This window comes from Protopterus annectens, chromosome 1.part1, assembly GCF_019279795.1.
Source record: "Protopterus annectens isolate FY-2018-M chromosome 1.part1, PAN1.0, whole genome shotgun sequence".
NCBI lineage: Eukaryota > Metazoa > Chordata > Ceratodontiformes > Protopteridae > Protopterus > Protopterus annectens.
In genome coordinates, this window is record NC_056726.1 from 496,085,202 (window position 1) to 496,104,227 (window position 19,026).

At 33.6% G+C, this 19,026-nt stretch overlaps 1 protein-coding gene across 1 annotated transcript; it reads left to right on the forward strand.

Annotated features, from left to right (window-relative positions):
• The first annotated feature begins 7,664 nt into the window (after nt 1-7,664).
• LOC122813334 (peptidyl-prolyl cis-trans isomerase NIMA-interacting 4-like) lies at nt 7,665-8,053 on the forward strand. The gene is given in 2 exon segments (XM_044085598.1): nt 7,665-7,809; nt 7,812-8,053. Coding segments are annotated over 2 exon segments (387 nt in total).
• Nucleotides 8,054-19,026: the final 10,973 nt, after the last annotated feature.

Here is a 19,026-nt window from a genome sequence, read left to right on the forward strand (position 1 = left end):
TAGAACTCAGAACCAGTTGCACTCCAGACCTAGGCTTAACACAGGATTAGTTATATGACATCCCCTATATTAGTATCCATTGTTAACTTGACGGTGCTAGTGCAGTGCAGCCTCACTTACTGGGTTTGCACAAGGCCTTATGGTATTAACTGAATGCATCTGGTTTCTATTTTTGGCTGTCTGGGTCATGTCTGATACATGGGTGGTTCAGTCATGCAAACAAGCTAAGCACCACGCAAATGTGAAAAACAAAAAAATCTGAAAAAATCAGAGTGCACAAACAAGCTAAGCATCGCATACATGTGAAATACAAAATAAGAGATAAATGAAAATTAAATGCCACTTTTTGAACAAGAGAAAACATTTCCTGTAATACCTCTCAAATGTACAGATTTTTGCAGAATGTTCAGATTTCTTACCCTTCAGAAAATTCTTACTAATGCAAAACCTGTTATTTTATCAATGTTTTAAGTTTAAGAGCAGTATTTAAAATGTGCCCCTATTTTTGTCCCTTTGTCCCTCCATTATTTATAGCTTTGATCAGATTTCTTGCTGTAAGAGGTTGGAAGGTATGATTGACATGCTGCAGACAGCAACCTTATACGGAAATGCTTTCTGCTTTCCTGAAGAGGTTATGTGGCCATAACAACACTGTTGTATGCTGTGAAGCCTTGTTTAAGCTGACAGTACTTCATAGGATCATAGGATCATACGAAGTTACTGAGCTAATGGCCCCAAGGGCCCTTACAAGCTGTGAAGAAATTAGACACTATCATCTGTCCTAGCATGTCTGGCTGGAGTTTTGTACATAATTTCAGAATAAATTGTGCATTATTTGACAGCCTGACTAGCTATGATTTTGTTATTAAGTTCTTTTATGTTGATTAATTCTGATTTGTACAGGATGTTTTAAAGAGTTGAACAGTGTTCTATTACATGTCTAGCTGTGCATGTTTGTAAAGGTGATTATAACTGCAGGCTGTCTCAGAGGCAGCTGATCTACAGATGATCTCATCAAAATGTTTCCAGTTGCTCTGTGTTTACTTTCAAAGACTGAAAAACAGGATGGGACTTTAATAAACAACTGTTTATTGATTTTCAAACAGTGAAATGAAAATAAGAACTGGAACAGTTGGGACAGTTAATCTAGTCTATAAAAGAGCCTGCTGAAAATAGTTGAAGTCAGTTATAGTTGTTCAATTCAGTTTACTGTACACAGTTGTACTGAGCAGTGGATACCCAAAGGGCTCAGCAAGAACTGTAAGCCTGCCTTTGAGCTATTGTAATATTTAGTTTAGATCGGGGACAGTGTTCTTTAGTTAGATAGGAAACTATAGATAGATTATTCAGAGTGTTTTCTAAATGTTGGAGTTCTAGCCTTCAGTATTAATTTCATTCTCCTGGTGACTGAATCCTGTTTGTTTATTGAAATTACTGTTTTCTATTTTTTTAATCAGTTTGCTTATTATTAAATATTTTTATTATCTTAGATTGTGGCTGATCAATTAGTGCATTCTTTAATGATTTGAGAGTGCTTATACCTGCTTTGATAATGCCCAGGCCACTCCAAAAGCCTGGCTGCTATAGATCATTTACTACCATTTGTTTTAATACTTAATTTTAATAATTGGATACCCCTTTGAAAGGGCATGTAGATGCTCTGGTTGGTGGCAACATTTTACCATATTATTTGGGGGAAGGGACACAGCTGGAAATCTGTGTCAGGCTTTCCCAGAATTGTTTGGCTGTGTGAGATTCAATTTATTTAAGTGTGAGTGTATCAGAGGTCTTAAACTGGGACACATTGCTCTGGAGTGTGTAATAAGGAATTACATTAGGGGTGGATAGAAGTATACAGTCCAGTCATAGGTTATAGACAGTGTTCCTTTTGTGCGCTTAGGAAAAATGTTTAAATATTACTCCTGTTAAGTGATGGTCTGACACTGGAGTCTGTAGTGAGGATTGAAGTTCCTTAGTTAATGACCCAGGATAGTAAGGGACATTGCATTATTGGTGGCAGTTCGGTGAGATGTTGACCAGACATCACACAAGCCTAGCCAAATTTACCCTTGTTACCATGTTCAGCACCTATTGTCCCTGTCCAAGAGGGACACAGGTGGAACCCCCAGGGTGAATTTACAATTACCAATCCAACCATCCAGATTGCATTTGAGCCAATGAGATGCTCTGTTTGACATGAAGTGGGAGTCTGTTCCAAAGGTGTGGTAACATCTAGGAGACAAATCTGTCCTTCCCGCAGGTTCTATTGATGTCATATACCAGGTTTAGTGCCTCAGAGTGAGTAACCCATGTGCCATTTGTCTTGTGGATATGCATTTCCAATAAAAACAGGGTCAGAGATCACCTTATATGCAAGGCAGAGATCACCTCTGAGTAGTTTGTATGAAACAGAATAAAGTGACAGTGATTTCAGCTGATCCACATGGGATATCTACTAAAGACCTTGAATTTTCCTTGTGAGGAACCTTCATGGTCTCTTCAATTGCTGCAGGTGCTTTGAAAGGTACATACCAAAAGGGGCATTGCACTCAATTATTGGCCTAATGAGTGAAGGGTACAGGGAGGTGATAACTTCTCCTTTTCTCAAGGCAATGCCCTTACTTATGAGATGAACAATATAGAATTCCCTTCTTACCACTGTGGAAACATAGTGATCAAAGGCATGGTTGTCAACCTGAGTGCCCAGTTGTCTCACCACTGAGCATGTACTTAGGGTATTGCCTTTGGTGTTGTAATTTGCAGGAATATCACTCTTACCAAAATGGATGACAATACCTTTTTTTTTGCATTTACTTTGAGGCCATGACTTTGGCACCAGTTGTTTGCTTGCATAAGACCTTCTTAAAAGATATTGACATCATTTGGAGATTCTATGACAGCACCAAGTTTGCAGTCATCAAACTTTGTCAACTGTAGTCCCTTGAATTAGCTTGTACTTTGGAGAAATAGATTCCAGACATTAGAGGTCCCAGGACTAATCCCTGTGGAATGCCACTGGTTATGGGTTTGCTGTTAGAGGTGAATTCCCCTATTTTGACTGTACAGGTTCTATCAGTGAGCCAGTTTGCAACCCACCTTATGATATAAGGGTTGATATCTAGCTGGGTGAGTTTGTCAATGATGCCTTGGCTAGGTCTAGGCGGGCTGTATGCACAGAATCCCCCTCATCTAGGGGCCCTGGTGACTGTCTCGAAGAAGTCCATCAGGTTTAACAGGCATGATCTCTCCTCGACAAATCCAAACTGGGTAGGATCTAGTGTTTGAAGATTACTTATATCTCTGTTGATAAGGTCCATGATGATTCTCTGCATGGCTTTGCAGATAAGGCTAGTCAGACTAATAAGTCTGTAGTTCCTGGGTTAAGTAGAAACAACACCTTTGTGCAAGGAGAGAATGGTGGCTGTTTTCCATTCAGCTGGGATGAAGCCAGTGTTTAGACTGTGATTGAAAAGAGTACCCAGTGGTGATGCTAAGTTTTGTTTAAGCCTATGTAGAATGCAGCTGGGGATGTTGTCTGGTCCCATTGATGCTCTTTCTTACACTTAGACAGTAGTTTCTTCCTTTTATTGCAAAGCCTGTTAATGGTGGTTGTCCACCAGGTAGGTTTGCTCTTCTTTGAAGAGCTTGTTTTGGTCCTAATAGGTACTGCCAAGTGAATACAGTTATACAGGTGCTTGTATCGGGCATTGGTGTAGAGCTCAGCAAAGTTACTCGTTCCGTCTAAGGGGGGAGGTCCAATGAAGCTATTTATACCATCCAGTAAGAGGTTATGATCTGCTTTGGAGAAGATTTTTAGTCTAGTTGCTGCTGGAGGGCGTCAGGTATAATAGTTATTTCAAATGAGACTGATTTGTGGTCAAATCTCACCAGGGATGAACTCACAGTAGAGATGTTAGTGCCCCTAGTAGGGGTGTCAAACAGCTGGTTCAGGGCATTGGAGATGACAAAGTTGAGGAACCTTTGGGCAGGTAAGTTTGAGCATGAGTAATTCACCCAGTCAATGCTGGGGCAGTTAAAGTCGCCAGAAACCATGGTGTTCAGATGTATCTTGATAGACTCAAGTTGATCCAAATAGACAGAGTGGGTGACCTGATTCATTGAGGGAGTTCTGTAGCTGGCAATGACAAGAATAGGTGTTTCTACCAACAGATAATTGCACCCAAAGTATCTCTATTGCATTATTAATATGAATTGCACAGCAGCGTCACAGGCACAACCTCATGTACATGGAAACAATCCATGTAGGCTGTACACAAACCCTACATGGAGCTTCTTGAATCATGCAGTTAGTTAAGATAAATTTATCATTGAAGACAGCCTGTAAAAGAGAATTTCTATTTTCCCATATTAATTCAACTTTATGTGGTATATTGAAATTTCTATGCATGAATTTCTAAGAGAATAATCTCCAATGTAGCAAGATAGTAGTTTGCTTTGATGACAATAGTATTATTTTTTATCTTCCTCACTTGAACAGAAATTCTTAATAAGTTTGAAATAGTCCTAGTACTTTTCTTTGTAATATTTTATTGTACTTTAACCATTTTATATATTTTAGATAAAAGTCCTTTCCTTTTGTATTCTGATGTATCAAAATAATTTAAAAAATGTACAAATATAGGAACTCTGTTTCTTACTGTTGGTAGTATCAAATTAATTTTATGTTCAATTGATTGCATAACCACATTTATTTATTTATATCAAATTTATTTATAATATAAGCCATAGTTTGTGTGTTCCCATTGATGCCAATATATTGTTTGTTTCATTAAATATCATCATTTTTGATTAATTGAATGCATTAATATTATCCTAAGTATATGCTATAGGAAATAATAAAAAGAACCATACTTTATATTCTGGATTTATATATAAATATATATATATATATATATATATATATATATATATATATATATATATATACACACACACACACACACACACACACACACACACACACACACACACACACACACACATACTTAAATATGCCTAACATCATAGTAATATAATATGAGCTAATTGGCTTGTTTTTACTTTTTAAGAAATGGTCTCTTAGTAGCCAATGAAAATTATTATTTAATATTTTATAATGTTGTGTTTTTGTTAGGTGATTAGATTTTAACCAAATTTTGTCTTGAATCTGTTTCCACTTGTCATTATAATTAATGTTTAACTATAAAGTTATTGCTTTAAATATTGATGGTAAAGAATATATTTCTAAATTTGGTAAACCAATACCTCCTGCTGACCAGTCTCTTATGTGATTATTTAATGCTATTCTAGGTTTGTTAGGAAACCACAGTTATCTTAAAATCAAAGAATTAAACTATTGTATACAATCTTTAGTGAGAGGAAGAGCTATAGATTGTATTTTATACAATATTTTTGGAAGAATAATCATTTTAATTAAATTAAAGACAGTGTCTCTTCCATTGTAAAAAGAACCTAGTCCATTTGTTAATAAGTTGTTTTATTGTGTTAAACTATTATTATAATTATTACATCCTTAATATTATCTGTCAAGATTATCTCTAAATATTTTTTCTTCTAAAATATATTTAGAGAATTTCTTATCTATTTTATATGTATTACAATTTATAAGTAAGATTTTAGTTTTGTTTTCATTGAAACTAAGTTCTGATTTCTTCTGAAAACTTTCTATTGCATTAAAGCATGAAGAGAATGATTACAATCATTCAATATTAATAAGATGTCACCTGCAAACAATTTTATTCTAGTTTTTAAAATATCATTTATTTGGATGCATTTGATATTTATATTTGATCTTATATAGTTTGCAAATGGTTCCATAATTAAAGAGAATAATAATGGTGATAGACAACATCCCTGCTTAGTACCTTTAGAAATTATAATTGACTCAGAAATATATGATCCTATTTTTATATAAGCAAGAGATTTCTCATAAAAGAGTTTAATAAGTTGCACAAAAATATTTGAAAAATTACATTCTTTCAGGACAGATATTAAGTACCCCCAGTTAACTGAATCATATGCACTATTAATATCGAGACATACTAAAGTTAGCTTTTCTCCTGTAGTATTAGCATAATCTATTATTAATAATCTTTTAATCTTATTGCAAGAATTCCTATTGATTATGAAACCAGTTTTATCCCCATTTATCAACAATTATATTTTAACTTGTCTTATTCTACTTGCATATAATGCCATGAATATTTTATAATCTATATTTCATAGTGAAATTGGTCTATAAGAAGAGCATTTTGTTGGATCTGATCTATATTTAATAGTGAAATTGGTCTATAGGAAGAGCATTTTGCTGGATCTTTGTCAGCTTTTAAAATAGGAGTATATTTCCAAGATGGTGGGATCCTTGATAGTCCGTTAACTATTCAATATGCTTCCAACAAAACAATCAAAGCTTCATTAGACATTAGTTTATATAATTCTGCTATAACACCATCATTTGCAGTAGCTTTATTGGGTTTTAATTTATTGATTTGAAGTTTACATTCAGACATTGATATAGCTTTATCAATTAGTTTCATCTTATCTTTCAATAATTTCTTTTTAATATGATTTTTTTATAAATGTTTTTTATGACATCCCCAGTATCCATTGTTGGATTGTATTGGTTGATTTTATTAAAGTGAGTCCTAAATCCACTTAAAATATCTTCTATTTCTCTAACTTTCTTTTTACTATTTGGAATATGCAACTCGATATGATTGGATTTAACAATTGCTTTTGTTCCAATTGGTAGCTTATGCATATTTGGGATTTATAGAATAAGTATTTATTTTAATTTTTTCTATATTAATCATAGTTTTATGTTGAAAAATGTATAAATACTCATTAGTTAATCTTTTAATTTCTCCTGTTAAATTCTTATTCCCTTTTTGACTATCCAGTTTTAACTTATCAACTTTTTCTTGTAAGTCTATCAATTCCTTATCCCCATTGTTTTTTTTCTTTTTAATATACCAACTTATAATTGTATCATATAAGTATGATTTCACAGAATCCCATACAAATATCTCTGAGGTACCTTCCATATAATTGATATCAATAAAGGTTTGAATTTCCTTATTAAAAATTGCATAAATTATTTTAAGTTGGTTTTAATGGCAATGTGGCAATGTTTTGTTTGTATTTAGCATGACTTCAAACATAATCGCATTATGATCTGATAGCGAATAGGAGACTAATTTAACCTTAGTCATGTGATCATATCATTTGAAACATATATTCTATCCATTCTGGATTGTGTTCCATGTCTATTTGAGAAGTGTGCAAAGAATATTGAATTTGCCACCAAAAATTAATATCTTTGATATTGAATAGATCTATAAATTCTATTTAAACTTTAGCTGACGTAGGGTTTCTTTGTTTATTAATAGCATTGGAATCTATAATTAAACGTTCCCATAAGTATAATGCTTCCTTTTGGAATTTGAATTATCTCTTCCAGTTGATGTTTAACAGCTTTTACTCCAATTCAAGGGATCCAATAAACATTAATTAAAATATAAATTTTCCTTTTTATTTCCAAAGTCACTAATCATAGCATTCCCTTCTCATCAGTATACATATTTAGAATATGGTGGGCATGGAGACTTTCTGTCTGAGTTTTTGGTTCATGGGAAGTACTCAGTATGCCTCCCAAAGGGAAAGGTGGTGAGGCAAAAGGTGTTGGAAAAGGAGGAGCTTCTGGTGGCAATGACAAAAAAGCACACAGTCCAAAAGGAGGAAGAAATGCAGTGAAGGTGAGGCATATGCTGTGAGAAAAGTATGGTAAAGTTGTGAAGCTATAGAAAAACTCAAGTCTGGTGTTTGCTTCAGTGATGTGGCATCACAGTACAGTGAGGATAAAGCCCAGCAAGGTGTTGACCTTGTCTGGATGACCAGAGGTTCCATGGTGAGATTTTTCCAAGAAGCTGCATTTCTTCTTCCCATTAGTAGCATGGACAAGCCTATGTACACTGACCCTCCAAACAAGACCAAGTATGGCTACAATATCATAATGGTGAAAAGAAGAAAATAGTTGAAAATACCAATTTCCAGACCTGTTCCAAGTTTACAGCTGAGGGCTGAGGATTTATAACACAGTTAATACCTGTGTCAAGTATGCAGCTCTTTTGACATATCACTCAGCAGTCTTGTTTGCTATATATACAGTGTGTGTGTGTGTGTGTGTGTGTGTGTGTGTGTGTGTGTGTGTGTGTGTGTGTATATGGATTCCTATTACAAGAACGAAAGTTCACTACTTCGAACTTGTAATAGGCAGCCTCACTTCTGCGAAAGTTCGCTTTAACGAAAGTCAACTTTTGCGTAAGTGAACTTCACCAAAAACACCGCAGCACACTGGAGGACATAAAAAACAAGCTATGTCCTCCACTATGGTGCGACAGTATGGACCTTAGGGTTAGGGCACGGGTTAGGGTAAGGGAATAGTTAGTAAAGCTATCCACTTACCCTAACCCTGAAGTTCGTGACTATCGCACCATAGTGGAGGACATTGCTATGTCCTTCACTGCGCTGCAGTCATCATGGACTTTAGGGTTAGGGCACAAGTCATGGTAAGGGGATAGCCCTACAGCTATCCCCTTACTATGACCCGTGCCCTAACCCTAAGGTCTGTGAGTACTGCACGGAAGTTCAGTACAACACCCATCCGTTGTACTGAACTTCGTGTAAGTGCACTTTCGATTAAGTGCACTTTCGCTTCAGTGAGCATTCCATGCACTATTTCGAATTAGTGAAAATTCGATCTAGTGTATGGAACCCATATAGATATAGATATATATATATATATATATATATATATATATATATATATATATATATATATATATATATATATATATATAGGTCTACTTTTTCTTATCGAAAGCTCATCCTTTTAAAAAGAAAAAGTACGACCCCATTTACTTGAAAGTGCACTTAAATAAAAGTGCACTTTCTCAACTACTGGTTCGATGAACTGGTAATATTACAAAAAAAAAAATCCACTGCAGCACCACCTCACGCTACAGTGGGAATAAGCAAATATACCTGTTTTCCCACTGTAGTGCAATCTCGGAGTTAATATATATAAAGTAGCAGGGGTGTGTAGGGTGCAGTCTCCCACATTGGGGGTGCAGAGGGGGCTTGCCCCCTGCAAAAATGACTTTGTAGTGTTTATTTTTTGTAATATTACCAATTTGTTGAACCGGTAGTCGCAAAAGTGTACTTTCATTTAAGTGCATTTTCACGTAAATGGGGTCATACTTTTTCTTTTTGAAAGGATGAGCTTTCAATAAGAAAAAGTAAACACACACACAGACACACACACACACACACACACATATATATATATATGTGTGTGTGTGTGTGTGTGTGTGTGTGTGTGTGTGTGTGTGTGTGTGTGTGTGTGTGTGTGTGTGTGTATGTATGTGTGTGCTTGTGTGTGTGTGTGTGTGTGTGTGTGTGTGTGTGTGTGTGTGTGTGTGTGTGTGTGTGTGTGTGTGTAAATGTGAGTATGCAGTTCTCCCCTGAAAAGAGACTTCCAGCCTGGTATAACTAACCTGGTCAACAAAGAATAAATAAATAAATACACATTGTAGGTATTGGTATAAAATTCTTCCATAAAATAGCCACCCCTCTTTTTATGTTTATAATGAGAACTAGTGAGTACAGTGTAATAATTTGTATCGAGTCTGTCTATATCTTCTTGTATTAACTGTGTTTCCTGCATAAAAATAATTTGAGAATTAAATATCTTTAGATATTTATTGCCTATAAGCCTCTTTCAATCATTATTTAGTCCATCAACATTAATGGAAATACAGTTCAAATATGCCATGTTATAAAAAAAAGCAAATACTACAGACAGCTATTTGTTTATATAGCAGTGCTAATGAACCATTTCTATAAAACTTTAACTGCCTATTTATAAATATAAAATGAAATTATCAGCTACACACTTTTTATTAATAATAGTAGACACCAATAAAAAAACAAATATATGATAAAATACTAAGCATAAACTTGTTTATGCCTTTCTTCCCTTATGGAGTTTTATACTCCTGGTTTGAATAGCAATCCTACCTATCGTTCCTACACACCACCAATCACCAAATACAACACAAACACCTTTCAGCTACTATTGAAATTGAACAAACAGTCCTATTTAAAAAATGTATTATTATATAAAAGATTTATGTTTTAAATCTACTAATTATGATAATTACAATATATTAAGAAATGACACTCAATGTATTCATTTAGTTCTGTTGTAACTTAAAATACTTATCCAGTGTAATAAGCAATAAGTTCACGTTTCAGTTTAGAAAATACAAATATATTCAAAAGTTAAGTGAAACCAGATGAAAAGCTAAGTAACACTGTCATCAGCATTATTGCTACCCATCTTCTCATCTTTCTAATAAATAACTATGTACTATTATCTAAATGATAGTTAATAATTCAGTAAATTATAAATTATCAAACTACAAGGCTCAAATGTTAAAGTTCTAAAATAACAATAATTTTTTCTCCAATAGAATATTTCATATAATTGGAATAACAAATTTTAAAAACCAAGCATGTTACTAAAAAATAATTTCTTATTAAATATATCTGTTCTATGACATATGATATGTTCTATGTTCATTGTATTTGGCAGGTAAACTCAAGCTTCTCAAAAAGGAGAAATTAAAGCTCTCTCTCTAAGAAAACACTCTTAATAATAGCCAAACAAGTTTGATATATTATATTCAAAACTGAGATTGTTCATTTTTATTATTAAATAATTAAATATAATAAATTTAATTTATTATTAAGGTTGCATGTAATAAAATATGTTATTATCATAAAAACACTATCAAATAATTCCCTCATTGGTCAAAAGCTTAGCATGCAATAATAATACTATGTATGTATGTATGCAGTTTAATTTCTGTCTTTAAGATCTAATTATTAAAAAATATATTTCCCCAATTAGCTTCCACCATTACTAAGCAAGTATCTAAATGTCATCAGTTTAATTATTGGTTATAAAGTAAAATGATTTCTTACCCTTATACTGTCTGAAAGGTGTTCATTTCTGAAAACAATTCATTTTTAACTTCACAAATATATTATTATAGGAACTGTACACTAAAAGTTAATTAATTGTCACTTTTTCACTATTAATATAAGTTTTAGGATTTATTATTTTTATGTTTATAAAGAAATACCTTACATGTTCAGATTTTACATCCCCTTTGACTTCGCATGCGTGATGTCCTATAGATGCCTATCCTCATTACCTTATAACCAATCCTCCCATTCTCTAATTTTTTTCTCAACAAATCCATAGGCAAGTCTCGTGATCTCAGCGGGAATCAATGTAAAGCCCAAGCAACACAAGGGAAGAAAATATGAATAAGAAGACTCTCTTATGTAAGTGCATGAAGTTGCATGGCTTACAATTTACACAACAGTCATCTCATAAGTGTGTTGAAGATCATGAATGGCTTTCTCCTTTAAAATAATTAAAACCAACATGTAAACCAACCCTGCCAGTGTCCAGCGCTCATCTTTTACTCTATATGACATTAGTGCAGACATAAAGCAGAAAATCAAACTATAAAGGGAAAGAAAGGGTTTCTATAATGCAAATATGCTCAACAGAAACCACCCTTCAAAAGCAAACAGTTGTTCCCTTATACCAATGGCAGTTGCAAATGATGGCTAATACAGCCGACAACATTACCAATAATTTCATATAAATGATTGTACCTGTTTTGTACCTGTCCTTTATAACAAAATCTACAATATCAGATATTTCTATACAGTTTACCATGCTAAAACTTCACATTGTATTCATTTGAAGCACATAAAAAACAGTATTCACATAATCAAAATAATTCATAGCACAAATACTTTTATAGCTTAATACATCAGTTGGTTCACTTAAGTATGAAAAACAACATTATAACCTGCTGAACAATTTATTAGAGCTAATTTATCATTTTTTTAAGTTGATATGATTCATTTTCATTAGCATATTTTATTCCAGCAAATTATATTTATAGATAGGAAACTTGGATTTGACATGAGTACTGGTTGTGTTTCAATATTAATAGTATTAACTTTTTAACAGCATGCTTATTAAATTAGTTATGTGGGTCAAATATTTACCATACCTTATTTTCTAGCTGTTAATACATATTTCTGCAATGATGAGCATTATGCATTAATAATAGAAACTAAAATGTAATTACCTTATAGAAGTGTGTATCCCTGTTTCCTTCTTTTCTTTTCAAATTTAATTTAAAAAAGGATACCTGTCAATAAGAACAGCAAATTATCTTGATATATTGATGCTGAATAATATTACATAAACTTTAAGTTAAAAGTTACTTGTCCTTTAGTTTCTTTTTATTCTCATTAAATTGTCATCCATTTCTCTCTCTCTTTAGGGAACAGTCCACTTCCTCAATTTGATCAAAGTTTTTTTTTTTTTTGTCTTCAAATATGTGATACAAGCTGCTAGGTTTTCAAATGTTTCAATTTCATCTAGAAGAACAGTGGTGTAGCAAGCAAATTCCATTTAGTACTTACAAATGCTTAGTGCTATCTCACTTGGACACCTATCACTTAAAAATGGACACATCTCTCAAAATGCTGCCACCAAGCAGTTAATAAATGTAAGTAAACTTTTCAGCTGTTTCCCCTAAAACTCTTAAAGATATTGCTTTTAGATTAGCAATATTGCACCTGTTGTTGGAGACATTTATTTTAACAGTTGTAGACATGATATGACTGAAAAAACCCATGTTGATGTGATGCTCAGAAAAACAATGTACTCATTACAGTACAAAGAGTATGCTTGTCTACACCCTTGTAGAAGAAATAGTTTAAATCCAGCAGGAAATACATTTAATTTGATCTGTCTTTTCTTGAGTTCTTTTATCAGTGGTAGAAATCCTTTTCTTTTATTCATTACTGTTGGGGCATAATCTTTGTCAAATCTTATGTTGTCATTTATTTTAATCAAACAATTAGACCATGCTGTTTTAAACATCAGTTCTTTATCTTGACTAGAGAAGAATCTAACAATTGTGGACCTCAGTGGAGGGTTATTTTTCAACAAAGAAGCAATCCCAGATCTGTGTGCTCTTTCAATACCAAAAGACATAGATTCAGGCAAGTTTAATGTCTTAGGAAGCCAAGATGTAAGAAAGTTTACCATATTGTCTCCTTCTATCTTCTCTGGCAGACCAAAAATTTGAATATTGTTGATCTATTTTCTAGAGCATAAATTTTGTTTAAAAATAAGAAATTTTGTTTTAGTAGAAATTCTATATTGTATTCATCTTCCAACATCTTTCCCTCCATATCATTCAGAGCATCTTCTATTCCAGAGATCTGAGTTTTCTGCTGTTTTAATGTCTCATGTACTTGTTCCACTTGTTTTGAATATTTTTCTTTAAAGTTGTCTACATACCTCTCAGTCTGGAAACATCAAAAATCTGGACAAAGGCCCATGAAAAGTAGGTACAACTAGCCAAAATCTGGTTGCTGCTTAACATAAAAATTGCATACATAATTATGTAACACCACCCACTCCGGTGGAATTGTGGGATACCAACATGAAGGTTGAAGTCTCTAAATAACAATAAATAATGGCAGATGTTTGAATTTCAGACTTTATACCCCTCAGAAAATACATAATAATGCAAAACGTGTTATTCTGGCAACTATCTGAGTGTAAAGTTCCTCATAATGAGGTACACTTGAGAGGTTTGATGGCATTTATAGCAGTTTTTGAAAAGCATACACATAACTGCAAATGTTAATACATCCCTAAGAAGACTGTGCCATGTCAAATGCGTAAAGGTGATTCTGCTTACTTAGTACAGTGACTGCACAAGAACAAAACAATTTGCAATCTGACTAGGAATTTTAATCCATCTACTAGCCTTTCCCAAACTCTGAAATCAACCAATACTCCAAACTGACTCATCAGCATTGCAACATTCATTCACAGTTCACAACCTTCCATCTCCTAAATATGGAACACTGCCTCTCATAATGTGGAAGAAATGGGCAAAAAATGGAATACCTCCCAACAGCTTACTACCAACTTCAACTCGGAAGGTCACAGAATGGTTAAAATGTGCTACCTACTTTATACTTATAAAAAGTTCTTTGGGTGAATTAGTATGCTTCAATACTATTTTCCAGGGATATCAGTTAAAAATACCCAACAATGAATGGACTTTTTAAGACCCACAGTGAGGAATGTTCCTTGTAATGAGATACACTTGAGAGGTATACCATGGATAAAATCTATTTTTTCAAATTACTATAATAGCAGCCACTGATCCAACAGCAATGACAAAACTCAAAGTAAATACTTCAAAAGTAATGCAGAAAACAGTACTGTTTTATGACACCTACCATTTCACCCTGAGTTGTAAAACCAGAAAACTTAATTTCTACATTTATGTAATTTAACAGTTAAGCATGCTTGCTGTAAAAGAATCAGTTCACAAGAACAAGGTAAAAATAATAAATTTTATTGTAAAATCAATGACAACCCAGAGATTTTCACCTCCCAACATACCGCAAAGCCAACTCTTTTTTCGAGGAATATTTTAAACATTACCTAGTAACAATACAAATGCCATAAGCTATGTCATTATTATACCTTGACAACTGATTAACATAGCCAAATTCTTTCCATAACAAATGTGCTGTAGATGTGTTTAGTATCATGTCATCAATTAGAAACAATCATGACTGCTTTGGGCCAAAGTTTCAAAGTAATGTCCCTACTGTAGTGTAGTGCCCACCTTGTGATGTCACTGATGGTCCTTCTCCTTCATGTCTGTCTTCCCTATCCCAACATAGCTCTCAGAAGAACATCAAAAAGTAACAGGTATTTTAACTGCCTAAACAGTTACTTATCCCTATGGCTTATCTCAATACTCCCTACACAACCACCACCTACCCACCCTCAAATCATGTTATATAGGGAATAACCATTTCCCTGTTTTAGCTCTCTAGAACAGCAATCATTTATTTTTTTATGAATTCACTTTCCAATAATTGACTCTAGGAACATTAAAGTAGTCACTAAACTTGGCATTACTAAAATACGGTACATGTCCTTTCTAACTAGTAAATGCAGAATCACTAGAAATGGTAGTGCTGCCATACTCGGTATTATACAAAACATTTCAGCTTTGAGGCAATCAGTTACCCTCAAATGCACTCATTTTATTTTCATCAGCTTTTTAAACAATTCAGCATTATGTCAGCACTGGCAAACACATGCCCAACAATCTGATAAGAAACTTTCCTGATCTTGACAGAGCACAGAAATGAAAACTTCCACAGTGGGCAAATTGGCAGCAGGTGGTACTGCTGGAGCATTATCTTTAAAGAACATAACAACAGCTGACACAGACGAGGGCAGCTGGGGACACTGGTAAGTTGGATTTACTGCTGAAACCATATAAACTACAGGTTTAAAACAGCAGGCAAAAAATCAAGTCACAAGCAGTAGATTGTCAAATGCAATGATGTTGTGGCTGATCCACCATACCACTTCTAAAAAAAATATACAATTATCTGAAATCTGCAACAGCAAGCACCCACCCCCCCCATCTATCTATTGCAGTCAACACAATTAGCGTTAATTACTTCAGTTTTAAAATAAAACAATACTCCTATTTAAAACAAAATAAGAGGAGCTACAGAATCCCTACATGTGACACGAAACTCCAACTCCTGATACCAGCACTGTATTCTTGGGGGAGCAGGAAATGCTAACAACCTACCTTCTTTACTCCAGCTATGCACAGCTGTGACAAGAAGAAGAAAGTTGATAGCAATCCTACATTTACTGCCATCATTACAGCTTTTTTTTTTTTTTTGAAATCTCCAAGTCCCACATCTCAGAGTCTGACAGGCAGTCATCATGCATGACCATGTAAGCTGGTGATGTGTGGTGACAACATCCATAAATTTAAAGTTGTGTGTAATATATAAAATGAAAACATCAGAAATTAAAGAGGCCACTCGAGATTTCTTGGCACCCCATTATTTTGTACTCAATACCAAGGAATTCAGTATGGTTGAGAAGGTATGGTCATCTAGTTTGTTAGCCATTTTTATTGAAAGTTCTTGTGTATTTGTAAGAATGACTGTAGTTCCTTTTTTATTGATAAATCCTGTGAGTTAGCCTTTAGATGACTCATTTCAGGGTTATAAGTATAAATCTTTCTGATGAGAATTTGACAGGAAAATTTATAATATATAAAGAATTTTTTCAGATAAAATCCTTCAATATGATGTTAAGGTATAAATCCAAATCGAAAATAGTATTTAGGATGTCTTAAAATTAAACTTTCCTGTCAGAAATACAATTTATGTAGTAGAGCAGGAAAATAATGTTATTAGCCTGTCACCATCTTGGCCACAGCCCCTCATCCTGTTTGGTCAAAAAGGTGCCACTGCATCAGTTTTTTTTTTCATTATTTTTTCTCTGTTTTGTAACTTCACTCCCCCCATACTAATCAGTTCAACAGTTGATTAATTTCTGTTAAAACCATTTAACAGGATTGATTTTTTTTTTAATCATTTTTAAAGTAATCTCCATCCAGCCTACATTTGCACATTCTTTCTTCTCATTAGTTGCACATACTTTGTCAAATTCAAGTAGGAAAGCTTTCTTTCATTTTATGCTCAAAGCCCTTAGCTTTATTTATTTATTCATTTATTTATTTATTTTTTATTATCTTTGTGTGATAATCCACAGGTCAGTTAGATTTGGATAGATTTTTAACTCATTCCCTCCAGTGGAGCTCTGGAAGTTTGTACAGTAACTTCCAATGGACAGAGCCTAAGCCTTTTGTTAGAATCAAATTATGTGTTCACATTTTAAACAAATGTTCATATCGCTGGAAATATATGTGATGCTAAAGAATTGTAGATGGCAAACTCTTCAGCACAAACTATTTTATAGTGGTAGTATTCTTTAGTTTTCATGTTTTAAATTGGATTTTATAAGTTACAGCAAATTTAGTAATTATTACATTTGTAATATTATGTAAAAAATTTTCAATATCTCAGCAGCCACTCAAGTTACACATATACTGTTAATAGCATTTTGTCCATGCAGTTGAGAGCTTTCATATGATCCTAAGCAATTCTGTCTGTGCTTCTTGGTTGTTGAGATATTTAGAAAAGCAAGACATTTATTACAATATAAATAAATATATGAACAGCAATTAATATCCCTTTACCTGCACTAGACAGAGGTCAAATATCAACACAGTTATGTTTCACTGTATAAGCATTAAGATGAAATATTTCAATACTTTGTATGTAGAAGGGTTTTAAAATTATTAATGCAGATATGAACAAGCAATATTTGATGCCTAGAGATGTCAGTAGGATGTAACTGCAGAAGCACCTATGCACATCACTCAGCTGTAATGTGTTAATCTTTTATTTTTTGTGTTTTTAGTTAGGTTTTCCTATTTTCCAAATGCATACCTGAGTAGACTGGCTTTATATCACATGATCAAAACATTATAACATCGAATGCAAAAACATCGAACTGGTAACAGCGAAAACACAAAACTCCGAAAGTTGAGAACAGCGAATTTTTTCCCTGGGAAAAAAAATCGCTGTTCCAGCACAAAACACAAAACACACAAACATATCAAACTATGTCTAATGTGGGGGGCTTCACCCCCACACCCCCCAATGTGGGGGGCTGTGCCCCCTACACCTCCCCAACTTAAATATACCAACTCCGAGATTGCACCATAGTGGAGGAAATAGCGAAGCCTCAGAAACAGCCCACCAAATTCTTTCCCTGGGAAATAATTTGATGTTCTCAGCTTTTGGAGTTTTGGGTTTTCATGGTTACCAGTTCGATGTTCCCACTTTCTATGTTATAACGTTTTGATCTTGTGATATACACCCAGTAGACTGAGCCTTTTAATATATTCTGAATGTCAGGCATCCTTGCATATGCAACTAAATGTATTGTACAAGAAACCAGCACAAGCTGCTAATGAGGTTCATAATAATATGAATAATGATTTCTTTTTTAAGAAGGTACAAAGTACAGTAGGCTTGGAAGGGACCTTATATCTACTTGAAGCCATGTGAAGGGACAATAAAAAAGGAGGTGACACATCATAATTCTACTTGCCTGGTAACAGTAAGAGCACATGACAAGAATGCCTTGGCACTTCTTTGCAGATAAGAGCTAACAAATTATTTTGTATAAATATATAGATATATATCTTAGATCATAGAGTAGGTTGGACTTCAGCTTCTGTTATAATACATTAGAGAACCAATTCATCTTCTCTCAAAAATCATTTATGTAAACACAGTAGTTCAACTAGAAAAGAAAAAGCAGCAAATGCACTGTGTGCAAAATTCCGTCTCTGTGTCTTGGGAATTCATCTCTATTCAACGCTCATAACAGTCCACAACACCTTCAATGAAACCAGGTAGAAGTGAACAAAAGTTTGTTGTAATGCCAACAAACAAAGAATGGTTAAACGCTTTCACTTGAATAAAACAAGCTTCCTCAGAACACCATAGCTTGCATCACAGTTGTTTAAATAACATTTTTGGCACCAAAATTCAGTTTGAAATTTTAAAGCTATACACACACCCTATAACCATTGTTCTCTATACATAAAATATTAAATAATATTCATGTTATTTCTAAAAGCAATGTTACATATAATATGTGTTGATAAAGTGAACAAGTTAAAAAACTGAAAAAATGTTAACAAAAACATTTACATTTAGATCATATCAAAACATGTTTAAAAACATATAACAATGTACCTAATAGATAGTTCATTTTAAGACCAATAGTGGTTTGACAGATACAGTGTCATTTAACATTTAACAAATACAGTGTCATTGTTTTTGTTAACATTTTTTCAGTTTTGTAACTTGTTCACTTTATCAACACATATTATATGTAACATTGCTTTTAGAAATAAC